Source organism: Orcinus orca, chromosome 13, assembly GCF_937001465.1.
Source record: "Orcinus orca chromosome 13, mOrcOrc1.1, whole genome shotgun sequence".
Classification (NCBI taxonomy): Eukaryota; Metazoa; Chordata; class Mammalia; order Artiodactyla; family Delphinidae; genus Orcinus; species Orcinus orca.
The window spans coordinates 6,988,883-7,014,138 of record NC_064571.1 but is presented as its reverse complement, the minus strand read 5'-3'; the positions used below and the strand labels follow the sequence as shown (position 1 = coordinate 7,014,138).

Sequence of the window (25,256 nt, the reverse complement as noted above, 5' to 3'; positions counted from 1 at the left end):
TTTGTCTTCCAGCACTTTAAAGATGTCTTTGAATAATATTCTAGCCTCCGTTGTTCATGGTGGGAATCCTTTGGTTAACTGCGTCACTGTTACCTTTTACATAATATGTCATTTATCTCTGGCAATGTTCAAGATTTTTCTCTTTATCTTTAATATAGGTTTTAGCAATTTTACTGTAACGTTTCAAGGTGTGGTTTTATTTTATTTATCCTGCTTAGGATTTGTTAAGCTTCTTGCATTTGTAAGTTAATGTGTTCAGCCAGTTTGGGATGCCTTCAGCCATTATCTCTTTGAATATTTTTTCTGATCTGTTTTTTCTGTCCTCTCCTTCTCAGACCCCAATTACATGTATATTATACTACTTGATATTGTCCTATAATTCACTGAGGTTCTGTTTATTGTTTTTAATCTTCATTCTCACTGTTCTTCATATTGGATAATGCTTATTGATCTGGCTTTAAGTTTACTTACCCTTTATTTGGTCATTTCCATTCTTCACTAAGGCTATCCAGTGAAATTTTTGTTTCAAATATTTTACTTTTCAGTTCCAGAATTTTCACTTGGTTCTTCTTAATCATTTCCATTTCCCTGCTGAGAGTCTTCTTCTTTCAATTATTATGACCATGTTTTCCTTTATATTCTTGAATATATTTTAACACCTGCTTTAAAGTTATTGCCTGAAAATTCCAACATTTAGGTTACTTCAAGTCCTATTATAGCAATTACATTTTTTCTTGATTATGAGTAACAATTTCCTACTTCTATACATATCTGTTAATTTTTGATTAGATAATAAGTATTATGAATGACATGTAATAGAGGCTCTAGATCTGTTTTATTCCTTTAAAGAGTGTCAATATTTTTGCTTCAGACAAATTACTAGCTGAACTCGTGAATGCTTAGGATTACACTTTGTTATGATCTACTTTGGTTTTGCCCTTAGTTTTAGGATGAATCCTTTATTCTTAAGGCGAGGCCTTTCTGAGGGTTCAGACAAAAACCTAAGTGTTTGCCAAGTCCCTATAACTTGGGTGAGATTCAAATTCCAAACTCTACAGGCAATCTTTGTAGGCAGTAGGCAGCTACTGAAATGTATGCTCAGCTTTTCAGCTCTCTAGCTATTGTTTTCCATTGGGCTCACTGGCCTTTCTCCCATACCTATGCAGTTTAGAAGTCACCCAAGCATGGAGGAGAATTTATATACAGAAGTGGAACTCTCTTCTCTATGGCTGCCTCCTTTCTGGAATTTCTTCCCTTAAATCCCAGCCACTCTGGCAGCCTTGAACTCCATCCTCATACACTTCAAGAATATATGATTGTGGCCTTGAGTTGTAGTTACTCTTGGTGGAATGGGGAGTGCCCTCAGGAGAGAAGCTGTAAAAATGGAGGTCTCATGCATTCCAATTCTTTCTCTTAAGGATCAAATTGCCAACATTTCTGCCTTCTTTTGATCAGCCTCTAGTGTATTCAAATAGTTTTGTTTTGTAAAAAATATTTCATCCAGTTTTTTTTCTTTGCGGTACACGGGCCTCTCACCATTGTGGCCCCTCCCGTTGCAGAGCACAGGCTCCGGACGCGCAGGCTCAGCGGCCATGGCTCACAGGCCCAGCCGCTCCGCGGCATGTGGGAGCCTCCCGGACCGGGGCACGAACCCATGTCCCCTGCATCGGCAGGCGGACTCTCAACCACTGCGCCACCAGGGCAGCCCTTTTTCTTTTTAAGATTTTACATACAAATGAGGTCATATGGTATTTGTTTTTCTCTGTCTGACTTATTTCACTTAGGATGATGCCCTCAAAGTCAATCCATGTTGTCGCAAGTAGCAGGATTTCCCTCTATGGCTGAATAATATTCCACTGCGTACAGATACCACATTTTCTTTAGCCATTCATCCATCAGTGAACACTTAGGTTGCTTCCATGTCTTGGACATTGCAAACAATGCTAATCTCTTGTTTTTAAAAGAGGTTAGTGAGGAAAGATGCTTTTTCAGAAAATGAGCTGTCTGGATACTCTCAATTTTATACTACAGTTTAAAACCAAAAAATGGCTTGAAATGACTCACAGGTCATGGAACTATACAGACAGAGGGATGTATAGGCATTACTGAAGCCAAGTCTGTCCCACCAAACCACAAATTGTAGAAGAGGTATCTTTCCTAGTGCCTGTGTGTATGTTATTTACAGTTTTCAGCTCTCCTTCACCTCTTTGGTTTCCATGGAGCTCATAATTTTTGGTCTGTTTTACCACCTTGTTCCATCTTCTGGCATCTGTATACTCCTGATTCTCCTGACCTGGCTTCTAAATCATTTTGATTGCTCTGACCCTTAATGTTGAGTGTCCTCTCAAAATCCATATGTTGAAGTCCTAACCTCCAGTACTTCAGAATGTGATTTTATTTTGAGATAGCATCTTCACGGGGTAATCAAGTTAAAATGAGAACATTAGGGTGGGCGATAATCCGACATAACTAGTATTTTTATAAAAAGGGGAAATTTGGACACAGAGACATGCAGAGAAGGAAGATGATGTGAAGAAACACAGAGAGAAGATGTTTATCTACAAAACAACGAACAAGGTCTGGAATTGATCCTTCTTTCACAGAAGAAACAAACCCTAATGACTGATCTTGGGCTTCTAGCCTCCAGAACTGAGACAATAAATTTCAGTTGTTTAAGGGACCCAGTCTATGCTACTTTGTTACAGCAGCCCTAGCAAACTAATACACTTACCACTTAACAAATAAATGGGTCCCCACTTTTCTCCTTGGTTCTGACTTATGACCTTGTTTTGTCTCCTAAGATCCCCTGACCCCTCAGTATGGTAAATGGCCAAAAAAGCTGAATATCCAAAGATGTGTGTCCCAATTTTTTCACTTAAGTTGAATGACTTTTCTGATCCTTAGATTCCTTATACATGAAATAAGGATATTGTCTTACCTATCTGTCTGCATAGATAAAGCTCAGATAGGATACCACACAGAGACTGTAAAATGCTACCCAAGTCTAAGGCATCCTGAGTCCCTGCTCTTTATTCATAATGAGCTGCTCCTCTTGCCTAATTATAACAGACCACGGTTAGAAGGTTCTTTGGGAGGATCAAGTTTAGAATTCTCCACTTTTAAGAGGGATACTTGCAGCCTCAGGCTTTATTTCTGCTGTTTCTAGTTCAAGAGGCAGGATATGAGATGGATGACTAAGTCTGTTTTGCTCAAAGAGACAAGAATGTGGGGTGATGCTTCAAACTCTCACTGTTCACAAATCTCCAGAGGGTTTAAAAATAATTCCTCAGACAACATATTTATTTTGATAAGGTAATGAGTTATGGAAACCAATTCTTTTAGAGAATGGACTTTTCGGAGATGTATAAGGGGTGCAGAACTTTAGCGGCACAGCAAACTGTATTAACAAAATCGGAGCCCACTGAATGTGATTTTAAATTTGAAAAGATTAAATGCAGGATGCTAGCAGCTTTCCAAAATATGTTGTATGCTCTTTTGCCTGTTTTTAAGATGATTTGTTAACGAGAATTTCAAAAATTGTTTCTACAGTAATTAACACTTTTATAAAATTATTTATAAAAAAATATAACTTACTCCCAAATAGTTGACATTCTAGTTGCATAAATTCTTATGTAGTCTCAAACACCGCTCAAAAGAACTACATATTTAAATGATTCTACCCATTTCAGTTCTCTAGAATGCCTCCAGATGGCATTAAAACCCTTTTCCTACTGTATTTTACAATCAAAAATTTAAAAATTAGTAATATTTTAACCATTTAAAACCAGTCACATTCATTATATCATTAGAAATCATGATAATGGAACTATTTTGAACTTTTAGGGTAACATCTTAAGAAACATGTAATCATAACCTTTATGAAACAAACAGCCATCCTATGTAAGCCAAAGGCTCTTCCTAGATTGAGAAACAGATCTTGGACAAATACACTCAATAATGTTATATGGTAAGCTGTCATTTCTAATGAATAGCACTTTAAATGCTTAGTAATAAGAGCACTGGTCCAAATATAGATATATGCACAAAACTGTCTTATAATAAGAAAATACATTTAACTCCTCAGAAATGATAAAAAATAATGATTTTTAAGGAGTAAACCTGTTACTAATTCCTATGGAGCTAAAATAATTTGTTAGCTTGTGAATTATGTAAACTTTGGCATATAAATTTGGCATCGAATTAATCGTCAAAACATTTCTTGGATTGCTTGGCTATCAAGAGGAAAAAGACAAAATATAGAGTGAAGAACATGTTTTAAAAGCCTCTTCTTATCTTTTCAAAACTGTGTTTGTTAACTCAAAACTATGAACAAACCCTTGAGGGTCCAGAGATATCTATAACTGTATATTTCACATAATTCAGAGGTCAGGTTGCAAAGGGCAGGCTTTAAAATGACACTGGTACTTCCCAGGTGTGCAGGACAGACTATCTCCTAGTATGTGTGAAAAGTCCTCTAATTATTTATGACAGTGATGGAAGTTGCCAAGCAAATTCCAAAAGCTTTCCTCCCCTCCCCCTGCCAAAATAATACCGTTAAATCTCGTTACATTTGTACTTTATGAAGGAGCCTTGTGTTTTCAAGATTATTCTTACTGGGCTAAAGCATAAGAAAGACCTCAAAATGCATATGCACCCAAAAGCATTTAAAAACACATTATCATGAGAAAGAGAACCACAGGCTTCTTTCCATTATTACTGTTACTATAACAAGTTATTTGCGCAGTTTCATATTATAAGCATATTAAAGAACAGTCATCTCGGGATAGAAACAGGAAACAGACTTACGATGTATTCGATGTGCCATTGTCTGGACTCCCTGGCTCAGCATCACCTTTCTCTTAAAAAGGAAGAAAATACCAACATGTGAGCGTTACAGCCTATAAGATTTAAGAGAGGTTCAATATATTTCCACACTCCTACTAACAACCATTCAAAATGTGCAGCAGGAAGCTTTTCAAACATCTTTTTTATTGTCCAAGAACCGGATTTGCAAAATAATTTCTTCTTTGTAATACAATGGCCCGGGCAAGGATCTGTGAATAGGTACTACGGAGCTGTTTGCAAACAAGCAGAGGTTCAGAGTGGAGACCCTGCCAAAAGATGAATACCTTACAGATGGCATCTGTTTCCTTCTACTTCTTTTACAGAAAACTTAAGGAAATAAACCCCATTAGCATTCTCGATGCAAGGCGTTTTGAATTCCGATCCCTTCTGCAAACACAAGCTAAACCAGGTCAGGTGACATCAGAACTTGGAGGAGAGAATTTTACACAACACTGAGGTTGCACCCCAGCTTACAAGATTCCCAAGAATTACACCCCACAGAGAGCCCCAGCAGCAGGTTCTGGGGTCACCCTGTTAATGCAGAATAAGATATAAATCAGAAATCCTTCCTGGCCATCTGAGAGACTAGTTAAAGAAATGTTTCTGCCGTCTGTGGTCACCGAGGATTGAATGGGTTTTAATGAAGGGAGCCTGGAACCAGTTCGTTTCTTGTAGTTTTAAAGGGCAAATTCCTCTTGCAGTTGACGTAATGTAAGTCTTAGATCCTCGACCATTGATGGCTTGACACCATACATCCTTGTATTGTAAGGCATTTCTTTTTGTTTTCTTGAGGCTATGGGATGGAGGAAGGTCATGACTGCCATTGTGAGTTAGCTGTGGTTAGTTAGGCTGGTTATGTAGTGCTAATAGTTTAACATACCCCAGAGAAGGTTATGAGTTGCAAGAGATGGGCCTGATGGTGGCAACTTGCTTTGCTTTGCTCTTTCAAGCCAGGCCTGGAGACCTCACAGAATCCCCCAGTCTGCTGTTTAGGGCTTCAGGCCTATGTCCTGTACCAAGTCCCTTTTGTCAGCTGTAGCCATTAGCTTATTGTCACCGAGGCTTGGGAATGACCCCCTAAATTACATGATGAACACATTCTGAAGATATCGTCCAAACTGAACTCAAAAGTAAACGTTATAATTTCTTTTCCTTTTAGTTCTTTCAAACAGAACGGTTGTGAGAGAAAGAAGACAGTGACATATAGTGCACACATCTATCTCAGATGTAACTCTGTGCTAATGTGTGTCTACACACTGCCGGGACATACGTGAGGGACAGTCATCTTGTGAAAAGTCACATCTATTTTAACTGCCTCAATAGCAAACACTGACGGAGTCCCAGTATGTGGGAAACCATGCTGAAGTAAAAATAGAGGCAGAGAATTAATAAACTTGCTCTAAAGCTTGTACGTTCATAATATATTTTCTCTTCCAGGCCAGGTTTGTTGTAAACTCACTTAGGAGACATGCAAGACCTTGTCAACTGGCTTTGGTGCTAGAAAATAATAGTACTGTCCAAAATCACTTTTCAAATGAGAAACCACAATTCCTGCCAGAATCCTAAAGTACAGAGTTGTAACACCTGCATAACCTAAGATAAAACTAAATGGAGGTTTAATTTTTCTCAAACATAGCGATCTTTTTTTCCCCTTTAATGTGGAGAAATTGGTTACTTTCCCTGGTCTGGAGCTGCCAGAAGTTACCCCACATCCAATCATCATCAGGAATGTAGGCAGCAGGCTCAGACGCCCAGGAGTAAACGTTTCTCAACAACTTATGTCATTAAAAAAAAGGAAATCAATCTGATACGTGAAGACAGTGTTTGGATGTCTGAATAAATATGTTTTACCTTGACCAACAATGCTGCCAGATACCCCGTGGGCTGAGAGGACAGAGGCCTTATTGCACATGGGATCTGGGGGCTGCGGGAATCGGGAGCGGGAGCGGCGCAGGAACAAAGCTGCAGCTGGTTATCTCTGCTCTTAGCAGCACTTATGTTGTGGCAACAGGGAAAACAGAATAGGTTCTGGCAAACAGGAAGGATGCAATGGGGCCACACTGGGCATGTATGAACAGTCGGGGAATGAGTGCTCTCAGTGGATCATGAATTAACCTTTTTGGAGAAAAGGAAACGCAGGATGGAGTCAGGAAGTAAAACTCTGTTTGCCCTTCAGAACACAAAATTCTCCCCAATATCTGGCAATTTTACGTGATGTAATTTCTGAAGTTAACTTGAAGTGTCTCTGTGCACAAGCCATGGAGAATCATAGGCTCTGTATCAGGACCCAAGGGAAAATGATGAATGGGAGCCGGAAAAAATCCTCAGTAAGGGATTTTTCAGTTGGGTGCTCAGATGTTTCCTCTCCGCCGCCAATGAGGACTGTTGGGGCTTCGTCCTGATTATTCCAGCTGTTTTCATGATAGATTCAACACTGCTCTCCTAGGGAAGGAACCTGCATTGATCTTTAAGACACTGGGCATAAGAGAGAGGCTCAGGTGCAGTGTGGTCCTTTTGCAGGCGGACATATAATTAAAGAGAGAAAGAGAAAAAACGAGCCATAGAAAGTAAATGTATACATTCACACTCACATATAAATACATATGTAGGTGTATATGTATATGACATGTATACTTTCAACTTGACACTCCATATTTGTCTACCTGAGTCTTCCACAGTACCAAACATATATTACATGCTCAGTATATGTCTTCTGTCTGATGACCTATCATTAATGCAGTGTCCCACGCTACAGTGGGAAAAGAGGAGAAAGGTACACACACCACTGAGACGGTATACAAGTTAAGGTATGAAACGGCTTGATGCCTCCAATAGGTCACTTAAAAAATTACAGTAACTACATGTTTAATCCAGTAAATCTACCAAGGACTTTTATGTCGAGTAGTCTCTCTGGAAACATAGATAATATCTAATTCACACCCCTTCAGCTGAAAATGACTGCACTGCTGGAGTACCATAATTAGCGCTATGAAAAGGAAATCAAAATAGACCTAGGCTGTATTCTGCTTCGAAGGCAAGTTTTGCTGTGCTACCACTTTATAATACAAGGAATCTGTGCTCAGCGTAAAGAAAAAAAAACTGAACAGTAGAGAAAAGGTAACGGCTCTGCTTGCTTTTGTCATTAGTCCTGTTAGCCCTGCAACTATAACGCTAAGTAATATGCTTATTTCTAGATGAATCAACTTCAGACAGTATGTAATAATTTCTGATATGAAAAATGAGAGATAAGATATTTAATACACTTATACTGCCACCTCCCTTCCGCTTAAAATTTTTGTTAGTTCTGTTAAACTTTAGTGTCTAGTGGGTATTTTAACTTTGAATAAATTTAACCTATTTTTTGATTAAACAGCTTCTGACAGTACCTTTTCTTTTGTACTATGCAAAGTGAGGCAACTCACATCCCACTATGCACAGATATACCTTTCCTCCGGCATAGCCAAGATTTAAAATATTTATATTCTGTTCAGTAACTATTAATGAGTCATCCTCATTAATATTAATTTTATCAATAATTTAATTTTGGGAATTGCCCATAGGCCATGAGAAAAATTATACATGAGTAACGGAATTTACAATATTATAACAACATATATATCAGCCTCTAAGGAACAGTAGAGAGACTGGACCTGCACGGAGGGACGGCCACTACACTTGAAAGAAGGCAAGGGTTCCCAGTATTTACGTCAAATGAATTCTCATTCTTATATCTCATCATGGCACAGGTTCATTTGTCTCAAGTAAAGGCTATGCTTTTCCTAAAGAGAAATTCAATAGAGCATGCATGTAATGTGTACAAAAATGTTTATATACAGTTTTTAAAAAGTAAAATGAGTTAACTGTAAAAACACCTTCCAGGCCCAGAAAGGGGACACTGACAAGAAATAACCCAGAAGCCTCCTGAGCTTGTGTCCTATTCAAGCCCAGCTAGCTAGCAATGGATTTTTGTGTTAATCATTCTCCCTTTCTTGACAGTTTCTGCCACCATGAATTAATTTGTAAATAAAAGTCTTTAGTTTTTCCTGATTTTAAATTTCGTATGAATGCAATCATAGTGTAGGCATTCTTCTGGGATTACTTCTGTCATTCAATGATATGACTTTAGATTCAGCCAATGTGATGTGCATAGCTTTGGTTCATTCACCCTCACTGCTGTGCAGCATCTCCTTATAAAAATCTGTCATTTTGGGCTTCCCTGGTGGCACAGTGGTTGAGAGTCCACCTGCCGATGCAGGGGACACGGGTTTGTGCCCCGGTCCGGGAAGATCCCACATGCCGCGGAGCGGCTGAGCCCGTGAGCCATGGCCGCTGAGCCTGAGCGTCCGGAGCCTGTGCTCCGCAACAGGAGAGGCCACAACAGTGAGAGGCCCGTGTACAGCCAAAAAAAAAAAAAAAAAAATCTGCCGTTTTCCTTTATTTGACACTTTTTCAGTGTTCTACTTAAGAAATACATCAGAAAGATGTTCTCTATTACCTTTTGAAAGTGTATAATTTTACTGTTCACATTTAGGTCTTCTACAAATACCTGGAATAGTTTCTGTATATGATGTCAGGTAGGAGATAGCTTCCTTTTTTTCCCTATAGATAACCAATTATTCTGGTACTATCTATTAAGAAGCCCATTCTTTCCCCATTGATCTACATTGTTAGCTCTGACACGAATCTAGTTTTCATAAATCTGTGGTCTGTTTCTGGGTCCTTTACATCTGTTTCATTGTTCAATTTATTATTATCTTCGTTACTTAGCTAAAACATTTATTCATTCATTCATTCATATAATAATATTAGTAAGGCAAGGCTCCAACCTGGTTCTTCTTAAGGAGTGTCTGAGTTATTTTTGGTCCCTTGTTCTATCAAATAAATTTGAGAATCACCTTGTCAAATTCCAGATACACGGCTGCTGTTGAGAAGTCAACTGGAAGTTTAATTGTTACTTCTTTGAAGTTATTAAGGGCATTTTAAGAATTTTTCCTTTACCTGTGTGGCTTGCAGTTTAACTATAATATGTCTAGGGTGGACTTCTTTTTATCTATCCTGCTTAAGATTCATTGGGAAGATTCATTGGGTTTCTTGAATCTATGGGTTAGTGTCTTTCAATTTTGGAATATTTTCAGCCATCATCTCCTTTAATATTCCCTCTGTTCCCTTATCTTTTTCTGGAATTCTAGTTAAATATATTTAGGCCTTCTCACTTTATACTCCAGGTTTGTTAACTTCCTTTTCATATTTTCCATTTCTGTCTCTCTAGGTTGCAGTCTAGATAATTTCTTAAGTTCAGTTTCCTGATTCATTACTTTTTCTTCACCTATGTGTAATCTGCTGTTAAACCTGACCAAAGAAATTTTTATTTCTGTTATTATTTTCTAACTTCTAGAGGTTCTGATTAGTACATTTTCAAATGTTTTTGTTCTTTATCATATTTTCAATTCTCTCATTTCTGTAAATTAAAGCAAGCACTCTTACGTTGTATTCTGGGCTTGGTAATTCCAATATCTGACGTCCTTGGAGGTCTCTCTAATTCTCTGCTGTCTGTTCTTTTTCCTTGCTCTTGTTTCATTGTACACAAGTGTTTTTGACAATGAGTGCTCATTTCCTGAGGAATTCTATTTCTATTATTATTTATTCTTACCCATTTTCTTTTTCTGGTATTCCTACTAGCTGGATTTGACCTTTCCACCCTGACTAATCTTCCATGTAACTTAACTTCCTTTCATATTTTCCAATTGACTTTTGCTTTATATTCAGAAAAAAAAAATGTTTTCAACCTTATATTCCAGACTTCAGACTTCAGCTATTATCTATTAAATTTTAAAATTTTGTCAACCCTATTTTTAATTCCGGAGTGCTCATTTGTTCTGTAACTGCTTCTTTTTCATACCAATCTGGTCTTTTTATTTGATGCAAATAATTTCAAATCCTTCTGAAGACTGTAATTACATTTGAAATTTTTTTCTTCTGTTCCTTGAATTAAGTAGATTTCCTCTGGGTCATTCCTTCTCTTTGGTGCTCCTGGGTTATGTATTCACATCTTTGAATGATAACAGGCTGGTTAACAAAGGTACTGGCGTGGATTTCCCATATTAGTATATTGATCCATTTTGCTAACATACGTCTCCCTTGTAGGGAAGGGCTGATTTAGGGCTCTTTCTAAGTGGACAGGGTATGTTAACTGGAAGGCTTCATTTAGGGTTCAGGAGAAGAGGCCTCAAGACAAGCTGGGAGCCCTGACTGCTCTCTCACTCCCCAACAAAAATAGGAAGTACTTTATTCTGGGTGTATAGCATTTCGGTTTACTTCCTTCTTGAGAAAAGTTAGCTCTTCCTCCGCCCATCAGAGATATCTATGTTTAAGGTCTGGTATTATCTCAGAATCTATTCTGCTTCTCTCTTAGGTACTAGCTCCCAACTAGAAGTTCTAGTTAGCTGTTCATTTTCTTAGCAAATATTACTATGTTTTTTTTTGTATTTTGTTTTTTTGAGGGAGGAAAGCCAGACTGAAAGCTCTGTATGAAAACCCGCTAGGATAGTGGTAGAGGAGTAATGGGTGGAAGAATGGCCATGTTCCTATCACTACGCACAGTCCACGTCTCTTCTCTGTTGGGGTTGAGAGGAAATCAAGTCTCTCCTGGAGCTCCCAAGGACATTCCCTCTACCACCACAGCTTGTTCCTGTTTGGTTCATTATTTTCCTTTTTTCTTTTTCTGGGTCATGACCTTCCCTGCCCAGGATTATCTATCTAACAGTAGGGTCCTGTCCAGTCTCCATTTTCCAGACACTCAGCTGAATTTCTGGTTCTCAGTGCTGTTACGGATTTATTTGCATCACTATTGCTTTATGGTTAGTTCAATGGAGACTGTGAAGGCAGGGAAAGAAGCGCTTATGCTCAGGCTGCCACCTGAACAGGACAGTCTTACGCTTTAAAAAAACTGTAGACGTACATCACCTGTTTTAATATTTAAGTTTCTCAATACTTAATTAGCTTCTATTTTATATTAAATTAAATTAATCTGTAATCAGCAAACTGGCTAAAGTAGCTCTCTTTAAAAAGATTTGGATTAAAAAATAATTTTCTGTTTAATTTATACACTCTCTTCTCTTAGTACCTACACAAGTTAGTTTTTCTAATTTCAAAAAGATAAAAATGACTGACCTAAAGTGGGGAAGGTCAGTCCATCAATACACATTTTGTCTCTCTGAAGTACAGTTTTTTCCTATTTTCTACATATTTACTGGAGTCATGACTCCCAAAGCTGTAATGATTCCAAACCAAATACAAGAAACAGCACAGGAAATGCTGGTGGGACCAGCTGTCCTAAAATTTCCAATGTGCTATAATCTACAGAGGACACTGCAATTTTTATCTTTCTTTTTTTATTTTCCATTATGATTTATTACAAGATATTGAATATAGTTCCCGGTGCAATACAGTAGGACCTAGTTGTTTAACTATTTTATATATAGTAGTTTGTACCTGCTAATCCCAAACTCCTAATTTATCCCCCCTTCCCCTTTGGTAACCGTAAGTTTGTTTTCTATGTCTGTGAGTCTGTTTCTGTTTCGTAAGTAAGATCATTTGTGTCATATTTTAGATTCCAGACATAAGTGATATCATATGATATTTGTCTGATTTATTTCACTTTGTATGATAATCTCTAGGTCCATCCATGTTGCTGCAAATGGCATTATTTCATTCTTTTTTATGGCTGAGTAGTATTCCATTGTATATATATACCACATCACTATGATTTTTAAATAGTGATATTACCTTTTTATAGATGTGCTTGGTTTTGAGGGGTGGGGATTTATTTGAAAAAAAAAAAATCCCCTTACCCCTAGAAAAGAGAAAACCAATTACAAATGTCCTCAGATGATGAAATGCCAGAGGGATTTATACCACACCATGCAAGTGCCGCTCACAGTTCCCCAGAAGATAGGTCTGCTTTGACATAATCTCAATCGTAGCATCAGCGAGTGAAAGTTATGGCATGCTGTAAAAATATGCCAGATGAAAACAGAAATCTTGGACAAGAATTCAATCTCACACTGAAGGGACAGAAGCAACATTTTGGGGGTCAAGGTAATGGGTTAGTTATTAACTGCAGAATCTCATTTTCATCACGTGCAGAATGGAGATGTCATGCCTACTTCACACAGCTACGGTTAGGATTAAATAAAATAGCATACGTAAAGAAGAGACTGAACACAGACGGGACTGAACAGCTGTTTCCTTTGTTCTCCTTTACGTCAAAGACTCCAAGCTGAGAGAAGGTACATTTATTCTATTATATCTATTTTCTCCTCCCTTTACGCCAAGCTGTTTAAATTCAAATGGAAAGAAATGGTGAGGGAAGCAATGGCAATTCTTCCGTACGCTCTAGCCTTCGGCATATGATGCTGATGCCTACGCACCTCGTGGACCTAACCATGCATCTCCTGATTCCTTTCCTTACTATTATATTTATTAATTTCTATAGATTTCAAGTCCCTTGGCATTTCACCTCTTCCCTGGTGCTAGTACTCACAGCAAATTCCAGCAGAGGGTGGGATAACTAAGGGATACTGCCTGTGGGTCATTATGCCATCATCCTCCTACCCTGGCCTTTCTCTAGCTGTGCATTAAAAGTCTGGGGCTTCCCAACGCATTTGTCTGGATGTCTTTTCTCCATAATCCTCCGGCCCTCACAGATGCTCAGTAGGTGAGCCTCAGTTCCTAAGACACATCTGCTGGCTCAGAGTGATTTTCATGTTTAAACATAGCTTTGAAATTTGCAAGGGATGCTCTCAGCCGACTGGCCGATCAGGAGACTAACAGAGCCCAGTCTTCGTGGGTGTGCTTTCACGACATGAATGGGGTAGCCTATGCATATTTAATGCTCAAGAAAACATTAATACCAATTAACAGTGCCAAAGAAGAGAATTAAAACAATACTTCACGGAATGATATTCTCTCTTAGATGATGAAGTCCACATGTTTTATTAGACACTGGGTTCAGTAATGAAATTCCTTCCTGGACCCTTTAGTCTGTTTCTCCCTGGAAGAGGGCATGGTTTCTTCATGGATTCTAAGGACATTTATCATGAGGTCTTCTGATCTCTTTACCCACCTATTTTCTCTCAATTTAGGTAACTCATTAGCTGCCTTTAAAAATTTTTCCCCTCACACATACCAGAGGCCAACTATAAGAAAGGATGGCATTCCTTCCTCCTCGGGTTGGTTTGAAATTCACCATTTTATGTTTTGGCCCTCCCTCCCTTGAATAAAAAGACAGAGGAGCATTCACGGTCACCATGCATCTTATCCATTTTGGGTAGCACTTGGACAAATGGCCCTCCTTTCCCCACTGGATTTTGTCTTTTAGTGAAATTCTTTTAAACCTCCTCACCTGTTCCACCCCCTCCAACGCCCACATATGAAGCTATAGAGAGAAACTTTTCTTACTTGGATTACTGTGTCCCGAGGAAGTGAGCTGAGAGTCCTAAAAAAAAAAAAAGAAAGAAAAAAGAAAAACAAGAAATATCAATTAATTTTCTTATTTTGACTTTCAAAATGTAACTTGAATATGAGATATATTACTGGTCATTCAGAACCTAATCACGGATCATAATCTCTACCAGCTACCGTAATGAGAAACAATTACGTGTTTGTTAAGCAGCTCTGGTAACAGAGCTCACAATCACTTCCATGTTGTATTACAGACTTTTTGTTTTATTTATTGAGGTGAAGTTCACATAACATAAAATTAACCACTTTGAACTGAACAATTCAGTGGCATTTCATACAGTCACAATGTACTAAACCACCACCCCTATCTAGTTGCAAAATATTTCTATCATTCCAAAGTAAAATTCCTTACCCTTTCGGCAGTGTTTCCCCATTTCCCACTCTCCTCAGTACCTGGTAAGCACACACACATGCACATGTACTTGTTTGAGTCCTTCTTTACAATCCTTTTTTTAGAAATTAATTAATCTATTTTTGGTTGCATTGGGTCTTCGTTGCTGCACACAGGCTTTCTCTAGTTGAGGCGAGCAGGGGCTACTCTTTGTTGTGGTGCATGGGTTTCTCATTGCAGTGGCTTCTCTTGCTGCGGAGCATGGGCTCTAGACATGTGGGCTTCAGTAGTTGTGGCACGTGGGCTTCAGTACTTGTGGCACATGGGCTCAGTAGTTGTGGCACGTGGGCTTCAGTAGTTGTGGCTTGCGGGCTCTAGAGCGCAGGCTCAGTAGTTGTGGTGCACAGGCTTAGTTGCTCCGCGGCATGTGGGATCTTCCCAAACCAGGGATTGAACCCGTGTCCCCTGCACTGGCAGGCGGATTCTTAACCTCTGCACCACCAGCGAAGTGTCCTATATTATTGACTTTTAATCTAACCCACTTCCCTTTGAATGTACCTTCACTCTCACCACCTTTCTGCAGACGAGGCTGGCAACCATCCCATCAGGGACACTCCACTGAACAACTGCTGTCAATCTCGCATTGGTGGGTAGAAAGATTATTACAGATTTCCACTTATCTGAAATGGCAGAAAGCCAGTACTATGTGGTATTTGAGTTCAGTTATTGATCAGGTAAACAGTGATTGAACCTGATTTTATTTCCATTAAAGTGAAATGCTAAATTTTGTCTTGGGAATTCACATCCTCTTTCGTTGCAAAAGTTCCATTTAATATGAAATATACAGGAGAGTTATAAAAGAATGAATGAATGGAGACAGGGTCCATGAAGGACTACTGCCCTGCCCAGCTGGCTGCAAAACCCTGGGGGCCCCACAGAGTGTGCAGATCCTTCATCCTTCACAGAGCCAGGCTGGGTTCAGAGCAGAGGGCAACAAGCCCCAGGCACTGAAGCCCTTTCTGCTTCTGTGTCTCCTGCTGCCCCATCCAGACAGGCACCCTTACACCTATAGCTTCTGTCTCAAAGGCCTTCTCTCCCTTTGTGAACATCGTCCCTGAGTAGATGCCTGGGGCGTGGCTCAACACATCTGCGCACTGTCATTTCAGCCTCCTCTGGGAGCATTCAAGGAGGGCTGCTAGGTTCTCTGTTGTGTCCTCAAGGGTTACAGAAGTGAGGGTACAAAGCCCTTGCCTTCCGGGCCTGGGAGCCCAGTGAGTCAGCAGAGGAGGTGATGTGTATGCAAGTTACGAGAACCCAGGGCTGAAAGGCATTTCACCACTGCTGTGTGGGAGTGCTTCAAGCCTCGAGAGCCTGTCCTCAGCTTTGGGATGCATGTCCTGCCATTTTCTGTTTTCTGCCTGGCGAACTTCATTCTTCCTTCCAGGCTCAGAACAAAAAAACTCAAGGGTTACCTGTTCTTTGAAATATTCCTGAATCTCAGAAGGACTTACTTGCTTTCTTTATGTTTACACTACACTGTGTCAAATTTCCATTACAGGAATTCTATTTTCAACTATGACTTCTTAAAAAAAAAAGCTTTATCAAGGTATACATGATATAACGTAAACTGTACATATTAAAGCATACAAAAAGAACGCTATTATTATTAATTGTCTTGACCCAAGGATGGCTCCATCCTATTAAGTATTTGCTATTTAAACAACAAAAAGTAACATTTATTTATTAAAAAATAATTCAGAAAAATAGGAAAGTATAAGAAAAAGTTGCTTGTAATTCCTAACAGGGCATTGCTGAGATTACTCTACTGCTTTTAGTGTTTTTTTTTGGTTTGTTTTGTTTTTTGCGGTACGCGGGCCTCTCACTGCTGTGGCCTCTCCCGTTGCGGAGCACAGGCTCCGGACGCGCAGGCTCAGCGGCCATGGCTCACGGGCCCAGCCGCTCCGCGGCATGTGGGATCTTCCCAGACCGGGGCACGAACCCGTGTCCCCTGCATTGGCAGGCGGACTCTCAACCACTGTGCCACCAGGGAAGCCCTACTCTACTGCTTTTAATTTCCCACATTCACTCAGCAAGTGTGTGTCATTCTGACGGTCACGTGCACAAAGAGGAGAACCACTTCTTAGTTACTTAGAAGAATATCTGCAGTTGGAAACTTGTTCTCCTTTTTTAAATCCTGCATTCCCAACACCTAAACTATTTTTGCGTACACAGGAATCCCCAAACTTCTTCAAAGGTGGTATTTAGCTGGGAAGTAAAGTTTTACAAATCACTGTACTGAAGGCAGAAATAACCAAGTGCACTGGCAGCCGAGAAAGCCATTCAAGGAAGCACGATAATAAGTACCATATTTCATCACACGTAACCAAACTGTATAAGGCTGCATTGCTTCATGTATTACTATGGAAGAAGATGGCTGCCAATGAATTGTAAAATGCCATCAGCTGTAAAACAAACCCTGATTTTGGGGATCTTAAAACGTGAAAAAAATATGCACCTTAAACCGATAAAATATAGTTGTTCTTAAGCCATGTTGCTGATGGAGGGCAGTCTTTATCCTGTGAGAACACTCCTTAAAAATGGCTTTTTGGAACCATCTGAGGATTGCTGTACCCTATCTCCTCTTGCTTGTCTGTCAATACATCATTAGAATTACAAAAGGCAAGAAATGGAAATATATCTTCTTTGGTTTTCAGACCTCCACGTAAAGCTAATTACTCTAGGAAAAAGCACCACTTGACGTGGTTTGGTCTTACTGCTTCCCTACCAATCACTTCCTTTTCTCTAAAGCTCAAAACAATTGAAATAATGTAAATGACAGTAAATTTAAATGTTTACTTTGAGGTAATGAAGTAAACATAAAGTTTTAGCCCAAGCATTTTGTGGTCGTTTCTGAAGCACGCTAGGAACCCAAAGAGGGAGACATATCATAAACTTCCCAACTTCAAAGCACTTTCCTTCACACTTGCTGGCTTTCATTCTCCTTGTACTGTAGAAGGAGGATGGCAATAGGATTCTCATTTCTGTAATCATGCTAGAACTTTTCTGCCTAATGCTTTAGAAACTGATCAGCAAGAATAGTTTCAAACCAGGTCTGATCCCATCAGATCTGGCATTCATTGCCACATGAAATGCTTGTGAAATGCCATTAGATCCGCACAGATGCCTTCTGAGTTGGAAAAAGTTCTACAATTTTAGCTATTTGCATTTCAGAACTTAGCAGACTGCTACAGAAATCGAGGGAAAAGGACAAAGCAAATTCATTTCTTTTTTTTGGTTGAAATACCTCATAATGGCATGCATTCTTTTCTTTACCAAAGTCAATAACTTCTGAGATTTGAAGAATGAGGCAGGCACGTCTGATAGTGTTTGTCTAGGGAATTGTGACTCCCAATTAAGCCTCCAGAGAATAGAAAAAAACATCCAAGTTCAGTATCAATTGACTTTATTATATATTATGTCCTTCAATACCCGGACAAATTGGGAAAATTCTTGGAAGTATGTAGCTAATTAATTTAGTGGTACTGGTAGCTCAGAAAGCACATTTAAATCGACTTTACTTGTGAGGTCAAACTGCCCCTTTAATCTCAATAAGGGCTTAATTTCATCATTTATTAGTCATTTTGGAGATTCTGCCCTGCAAATTCCATAAACAATTCTAGCTCCTACATAGTAGCAACTGTGATCATCTCAAACATTAGTAGGCTAATTAATGAATTGCAAGCCTCCAGCTGTCAGAATACTAAATAGTTGAGACACAGGTTAAAAGAAGTGCACTATGGGTGAGAACTCGTGATGTCTTCGAAGTAGGCACAGTCAGGGCTCCTCCAAAGATGTCTGTATCTTAATTCCCAGGCCCTGTGAATATGTTACCTCTCATGGCAAAAGGGACTTTGCAGATGTGATTCAGTTAACTATTCTGAGATGGGAGATTATCCTGGATTATCCAGGTGGGCCCAGTATCATCACCAAGTTTCTTATAAGGAAAAGGAGGAGGCAGGAGAGTCAGAGAAGATGTGACAAGGAGGTCAGAGGTCAGCATGATGAGGGCCACAAGCTAAGTAAGCAGGGCAGCCTCTAGAAGCCGAGAAAGACAAGAGAACAAACTCTTCCCTAAAACATTCAGAAGAAACGTAGCCCTGACCACACCTCAATTTCAGCTCCCTGAAACTGATTTCAGACTTCTGTCTTCCAGAGTTGTAAGATAATAAATTTATGTTGTCGTGAGTCACTAAGTTTATGGTGATTCGTCAGAGTAGAAATGACACTAATGAAGTCTTATTTCATTGATACAAGATAAAAAAATTTTTAAATATTTATTTATTTATTTGTCTGTGCCAGGTCTTAGTTGTGGGATCTTTTAGTTGCGGCCTGTGAACTCTTAGTTGCAGCATGTGGGATCTAGTTCCCCGACTAGGGATCAAACCTGGGCCCCCTGCATTGGGAGCACGGAGTCTCAGCCACTGGACTGCCAGGGAAGTCTGATATAAGATACATTACCAGCACTTATTGTGAACTTTTTGAAAGAAAAGCATTATTAAAATCATGTAATGTCCCCACACTCTGTAAAGTCACCTATTTTTTTTTTTTTGCCGCAATGGGTCTGAATTGCTGCGTGCAGGCTTTCTCTAGTTGTGGCGAGCGGGGGCTACTCTTCATTGCGGTGTGCAGGCTTCTCATTGCGGCGGCTTCTCTTATTGTTCAGCACGGGCTCTAGGCAGGCGGGCTTTGGCAGTTGTGGCTTGTGGGCTCCAGAGCACAGGCTCAGTAGTTGTGGCGCACGGGCTTAGTTGCTCCGAGGCATGTGGGATCTTCCTGGACCAGGGCTTGAACCCATGTCCCCTGCATTGGCACGTGGATTCTTAACCACTGTGCCACCAGGGAAGTGCCTGTTTGTAAATTATACCTTAATTTTTTTAAATGGAAAGAAAATTCAAACCTTTAAAATATTCAGAAAGCTAGAAAAATAGAAGGAAGTACCCTCAGCTGGACACAGAATAAGAAATTATTATATTTAACAATAACACATTGGAATCATTCTTATTAAGGGACTTTGGGACATTTTCAACACTTCAAAAAGAAAGCTTTTATCCTTTAGCTGTCACTCAACCCTCTCTCCCTATCCCTAAGCTGTAAGCGACCACTAATCTATTTTCTGTCTCTCTGCATTTGCCTCTTCTGGACATGTTGTCATTTGTGACAAGGTGTGACAAAGTTGAAAGGTCTTTCACCTTTGCTCAGCATATTTTCAAGGTTCGTCCATGTTGAATCGTGTATCAATGCTTCATTCCTTTTTATGGGGCATAATATTTCATTATAAAGATATATCACTTTTGTTTATCTATTCATCAGTGGATGCACATTTGTATTGCTTCCACTTTTTGGCTGTTATGAACAATGCTGCTGTGAACATGCGTGTAAAAGATTTTTTGCAGACGTGTGTTTTCAATTCTCTTGGGGATATACCTAGGAGTGGAATTGCTGGGTCATACAATAATGCAATGTTTAACCTTTGAGGAAATGTTGAAACTTTTTCAAAGAGCCTGCACCATTTAAGATCCCACCAGCAACTGACATCAGGGTTCCAATTTCTCCACACTCGTGTGAACACTGGGTATTGTCTGTCTTTGATTTTAGCCCTTTAAGTAGGTAGGAAGGAGTATCTCATGGTAGTTCTGATCTGCATTTCCTAAATGATAGCAATAGTGTCTTTTCATATGTTTATTAGTTATCTGTAGATCACCTTTGGAGAAATGTCTATTTAAATCCTTTGCCTATTCTTAAAACGAGTTCTCTTTCTATTATTGAGTTGTAAGACTTCTTTACTAATTGTGTTTCTGTAAATAAAGTTTTATTTGAACATAGTCACATTCATTCATTCAGATATTGTCTGCAAAGACTAAACCATTTACTATCTGATTCTTTAAATAAAAAGTTATTTGACCTCTGACTTAAACAATGAGTTATTGGGAAAGAATGAGATGAATATATCAAAAGAACAGAATAGACAGTCCTGAAACAAAACTGTGTATTTATGAGACTTTCAGTTGTTGACGTAGGTGGTATTTCAAACCAGTGGGGGGAAGATGGGCTAATTTGTTGATAGTGTTGCCATCATCTACTCAACCAATGAAAAGAATAAGGCTAGAATCCTATGACACACCAATGCAAACAAAATGTTTAAACCTAAAAACAAAAATTATAAAAGAATTACAATAAAATAGAGAACGTTGTTAGAATGTTGGGCCGGGAAAGATCTTTTTTCTCTGACATGAAAATTTAAACACTTTGCTAGTATAAAAGGTACATAAGTAAGGTTGCAAGAAAATAGTTGCATCATATAGAACAGGCAAATGAGTAAGATATAAGGAGTTCCTACGAATCATTTTTTTAAAGTGGCAATGGACATGAATGGGCAATTTGCAAAGGAAAAACAGTCAATGCTCAAACTCAGAAATTACTGGAGAAGTGCAAATTAACGAAATAACAGTTTTTCATCCATACTACAGACACAATGATAAAAAACCAGATAATATTAAACACTGGCAAAGATTCATAAAAAAATACTCTTGAAACATAGTCAAGGGTAAATAAGGCTTCTGATGCCTCCAGCACCCCAGCTCCTGTTCTAGGTGTCTGGACAAGAGACAGTGAATAAGAGGCACACACAGAGGCACTTACAAAAACTGTGTGTTGTAACAGTGTTTGTGTTAACAGCAAACCATTAACAGTCTCAATGTCCATTAAAGGACAGCAATTACAGCAAATTCACACTATGAGATATTTTGCTGCTGTTAAGAAAAAGTAAGAAAATCTCTACATATTCACTTGGGAAGATCTCTAAATACGCCTTGTTAAGGGAAATAAAAACCGACACTTAGAATGGCATTTACCACTGTGATAATAATGAACTATTATTTCAATAATTTACTTTAGAATGTTGTGATGTTAATATTTAGCAATGATATTTATGTACTGTGTGTATCTGGAAAAAAGTCTACTCTTAGAAAAAGTACTTTTAGTACCATTTAGGATTTTTAAAAAACTGCATATGCACATATGTGTATGTAACACACAGGGAAAATGACTGAAATGGTACACACCAGACTCTTGATAGTCATCTGTGGGTAGGGAAGTAAAATCTGGACAAGGGCATGAGAAACTTTCATATTTTGCTTCTTCTATGTGCATAATTTCACCTTTGTAATGAATATGTAATTACGTGTTGGATGGTTAATAAAAATCAAAACTTATTAGACTCACGTATAATTTAAATATATTTTGTAGCTGATATTCTGTGTATGCTGGTTCTTAGAAAATATGGAAATCATTTTTTTTAAGTCCTAGAAAATATTTTCAGCTTTATAAAAGATAACCGAGAAATTATATACTTCATGTCCTCAATTCTAAGACACTGATTTTAAAATACATCATTAATTTAATAATAGCTTTTCAGGAAAAAACAAGACATACAATCACACTGGATGTATAAAATGATCGTAAGATGCATTTCAACTTCACAAGTGTTTTTAGATAACATGATAATTGTAATATTCATCATATTTTGCAGGAAGTATGGAAGTGGAGGTAGGTAGGACTGCAAGTTTGATTTCTTCCCTTGGAATGAACAGACCTATGCTTGCAAACTGTTGAAAATCAGATCCGTGTGCCTGGAGCAGGAATATTTACAGAGGAAAAGACAATCAAGGGAAACCCACTGTCCACTAAAAATCTCTGTGTGAGTAAAAAGCCTATTCAACCTGGGCAACGCAGGATCTCACCTTATTTGGAAATGGAAATTTGCTCGGTTCCACTTTTCCAGGCGCTGGAATAGCTGAAAGTGGTGGAAGCCAGGTCATCTCCTAAAGGGAGGGAAAAACAAACAACATTGTAATACAGAGAGTATTTAAACTCAGTAGCATACAAAGCAGTTTCACAAGTCTGCCTTAGTAAGCATAGACGGGATAAGGAATGAACAAGAGATGAATAGAAATGAAAGGGATTTTTTTAAAAAAGGATTTAAAACCCACTTTTATAATTTCTTTCCCTAATCTTACCAATTCTTGGTTCAGTGGCTATTGCCATCAACCCTTTATACCTTAAAAAGATCTACAAGCCTGTCCCATTTCCATTTCATTTAAGCTCCTAAGTAAAGGGACAACCCAGTAGTAAAAGTTCTATGTAAAATGCCATACAAAGGGAGCTGCTTCCCACAAAATTTACAGGAAGTTTCTGAAGTAATGAACAAAGTACTTTTACATTAGGGATCATTATTAGCGGGGCTATTTATTTTATCAGAAACTCCTATCAGTGTAAGTTTCCCATAGGTCCCACACAGCATTTTGGTCTTCATAAAAATGTCATTCATGGAGAAGTGAAAAAACCCATTACACATATGAAATAGAGAGAGAGTGCTGTGATTTTTGTACCAGTATTAAGAACACAACTTAGGCTCAGCATGTAATATTTCATATACTTTTTGACATACACTCTCACTAAACTGTGAGGGAGAGCAAGGTGGGGAGAGGTTTGTTGCATTGACATCCAGTATTTTTCTCCAGTTCCTTCTCCTGGAAGATATCTGCATTCACTAAATGAGTGTGGAATTAAATCGAATCCATTTCTGATTTCCAGGAAAGTGACTTGGAATTTACAAATCAGGTCTCAACCCTATTTCTTGACTCCTTCCACTTCCAAATCTAAGCAAGTACAGAGGCAGGAGTTGATCCACTTTGAGAAAAGTAAGAAATTCTTTCTTTAGGTAAAGACAATTTCTCACTTCCCTGGGTTGTGGGGCGGGAGGTTGAAAAGGGAATCTGTCAGGTGTCTGAAGGGAGAGTTTCTTGAGGCTGCTCTTGTGCCTTCTTTTCTTGGGTAACTCTCTCCCCCCAGCACCAGAGAGAGCGTGGACCCACACGGAGAGCAAGGACAGTGAGCGTGTTCAAACCCACCGGGGAAAGATTTACTGACCCTATATCACCTCTCACCTACTGTGACACATGTGCCATTGGGTGGTCAAACTCCTAGACACTCGAGGTGTCCCTTCTCCATCCTGATGTTACCAAGGTTTCTCCAGTGGAAAGCAAAGGAAGATCCAGTGTCCCTTTATGACCCTCGCTCCTCTGCTCCCCAAGTACCTGCCTGTTCTGTCCTGTATCTGACCCTTGTTGTCTCTTTTGAAGAGGATGCTAAGCAGCCCTGCTGAATTTGTGTCCAGGAAGACAGGTGGTGCTCAGTACATTTTTGAATTAGTGTCTCTGCAATGTCTCTACCTTGCTTTCTGGTTACCTGAACTACCACCCTAACCACACCTTCATTATTTTTAACCAGAGGACATTAATGGTTTCTTTTCTTTATTTTTTAAATTTTATTTTTTTATTTATTGTTTTAAACAGCAGGTTCTTATTAGTTACCTATTTTATACATATTAGTGTATATATATGTCAATCCCAATTTCCCAATTCTTCTCACCACACCTCACCATCATTTTGCCCCCTTGGTGTTCATACGTTTGTTCTCTACATCTGTGTGTCTATTTCTGCCTTGCAAACCAGTTCACATCTGTACCATTTTTCTAGATTCCACACATATGTGTTAATATACGACATTTGTTTCTCTCTTTCTTACTTCACTCTGTATGACAGTCCCTAGGTCCATCCGCGCCTCTACAAATGACCCAATTTCGTTCCTTCTTATGGTTGAGTAATACTGCATTGTATATATGTACCACTTCTTTAACCATTCATCTGTCAATGGGCATTTGGGTTGCTTCTATGACCTGGCTATTGTAAACAGTGCTGCAATGAACATTGGGGTGGATGTGTCTTTTTGAATTATGGTTTTCTCTGGGCATGTGCCCAGTAGTGGGATTGCTGGGTCATATTGTAATTTTAGTTTTTGTTTTTTAAGGAAACTCCATACTGTTCTCCATAGTGGCTGTATCAATTTACATTCCCACCAGCAGTGCAAGAGGATTCCCTCTTCTCCACACCCACTCTAGCATTTGTTGTTTCTAGATTTTCTTATGATGCCCATTCTAGCCAGTGTGAGGTGATACTTCACTGTAGTTTTGATTTGCATTTCTCTATTAATTAGTGATGCTGAGCAGCTTTTCATGTGCCTCTTGGCCATCTGTATGTCTCCTTTGGAGAAATGTCTCTTTAGGTCGTAGGCCCATTTATTGATTGGGTTGTTTTTGTAATACTGAGCTGCATAAGCTGTTTACATATTTTGGAGATTAACCCTTTGTTGATTCATTTGCAAACATTTTCTCCCATTCTGAGGGCTGTCTTTTCGTCTTGTTTATAGTTTCCTTTGCTGTGCAAAAGCTTTTAAGTTTCATTAGGTCCCATTTGTTTATTTTTGTTTTTATTTCCATTACTCTAGGAGGTGGGTCAAAAAAGATCTTGCTGTGATTTATGTCAAAGACTGTTCTTCCTTTGTTTTCTTCGAAAAGTTTTATAGTGTTTGGTCTTACATTTAGGTCTTTAATCCATTTTGAGTTTATTTTCGTGTATGGTGTTAGGGAGTGTTCTAGTTT

The 25,256-nt window shown here is 38.9% G+C and overlaps 1 protein-coding gene across 15 annotated transcripts in view; it reads right to left on the bottom strand.

Moving 5' to 3' along the window:
* Nucleotides 1–25,256, bottom strand: part of AFF3 (ALF transcription elongation factor 3) — a 561,951-nt gene that overhangs the window by 174,018 nt on the left and 362,677 nt on the right. For all 15 annotated transcript variants that reach the window (XM_049696189.1, XM_049696192.1, XM_049696190.1 and 12 more), the window contains 3 exons: nucleotides 22,498–22,578; nucleotides 14,305–14,341; nucleotides 4,807–4,858 (listed from right to left, as the gene is read on the bottom strand). In XM_049696189.1, coding sequence (XP_049552146.1) covers nucleotides 4,807–4,858; nucleotides 14,305–14,341; nucleotides 22,498–22,578 — 170 coding nt within the window. The remainder of the gene's footprint in view (nucleotides 1–4,806; nucleotides 4,859–14,304; nucleotides 14,342–22,497; nucleotides 22,579–25,256) is intronic.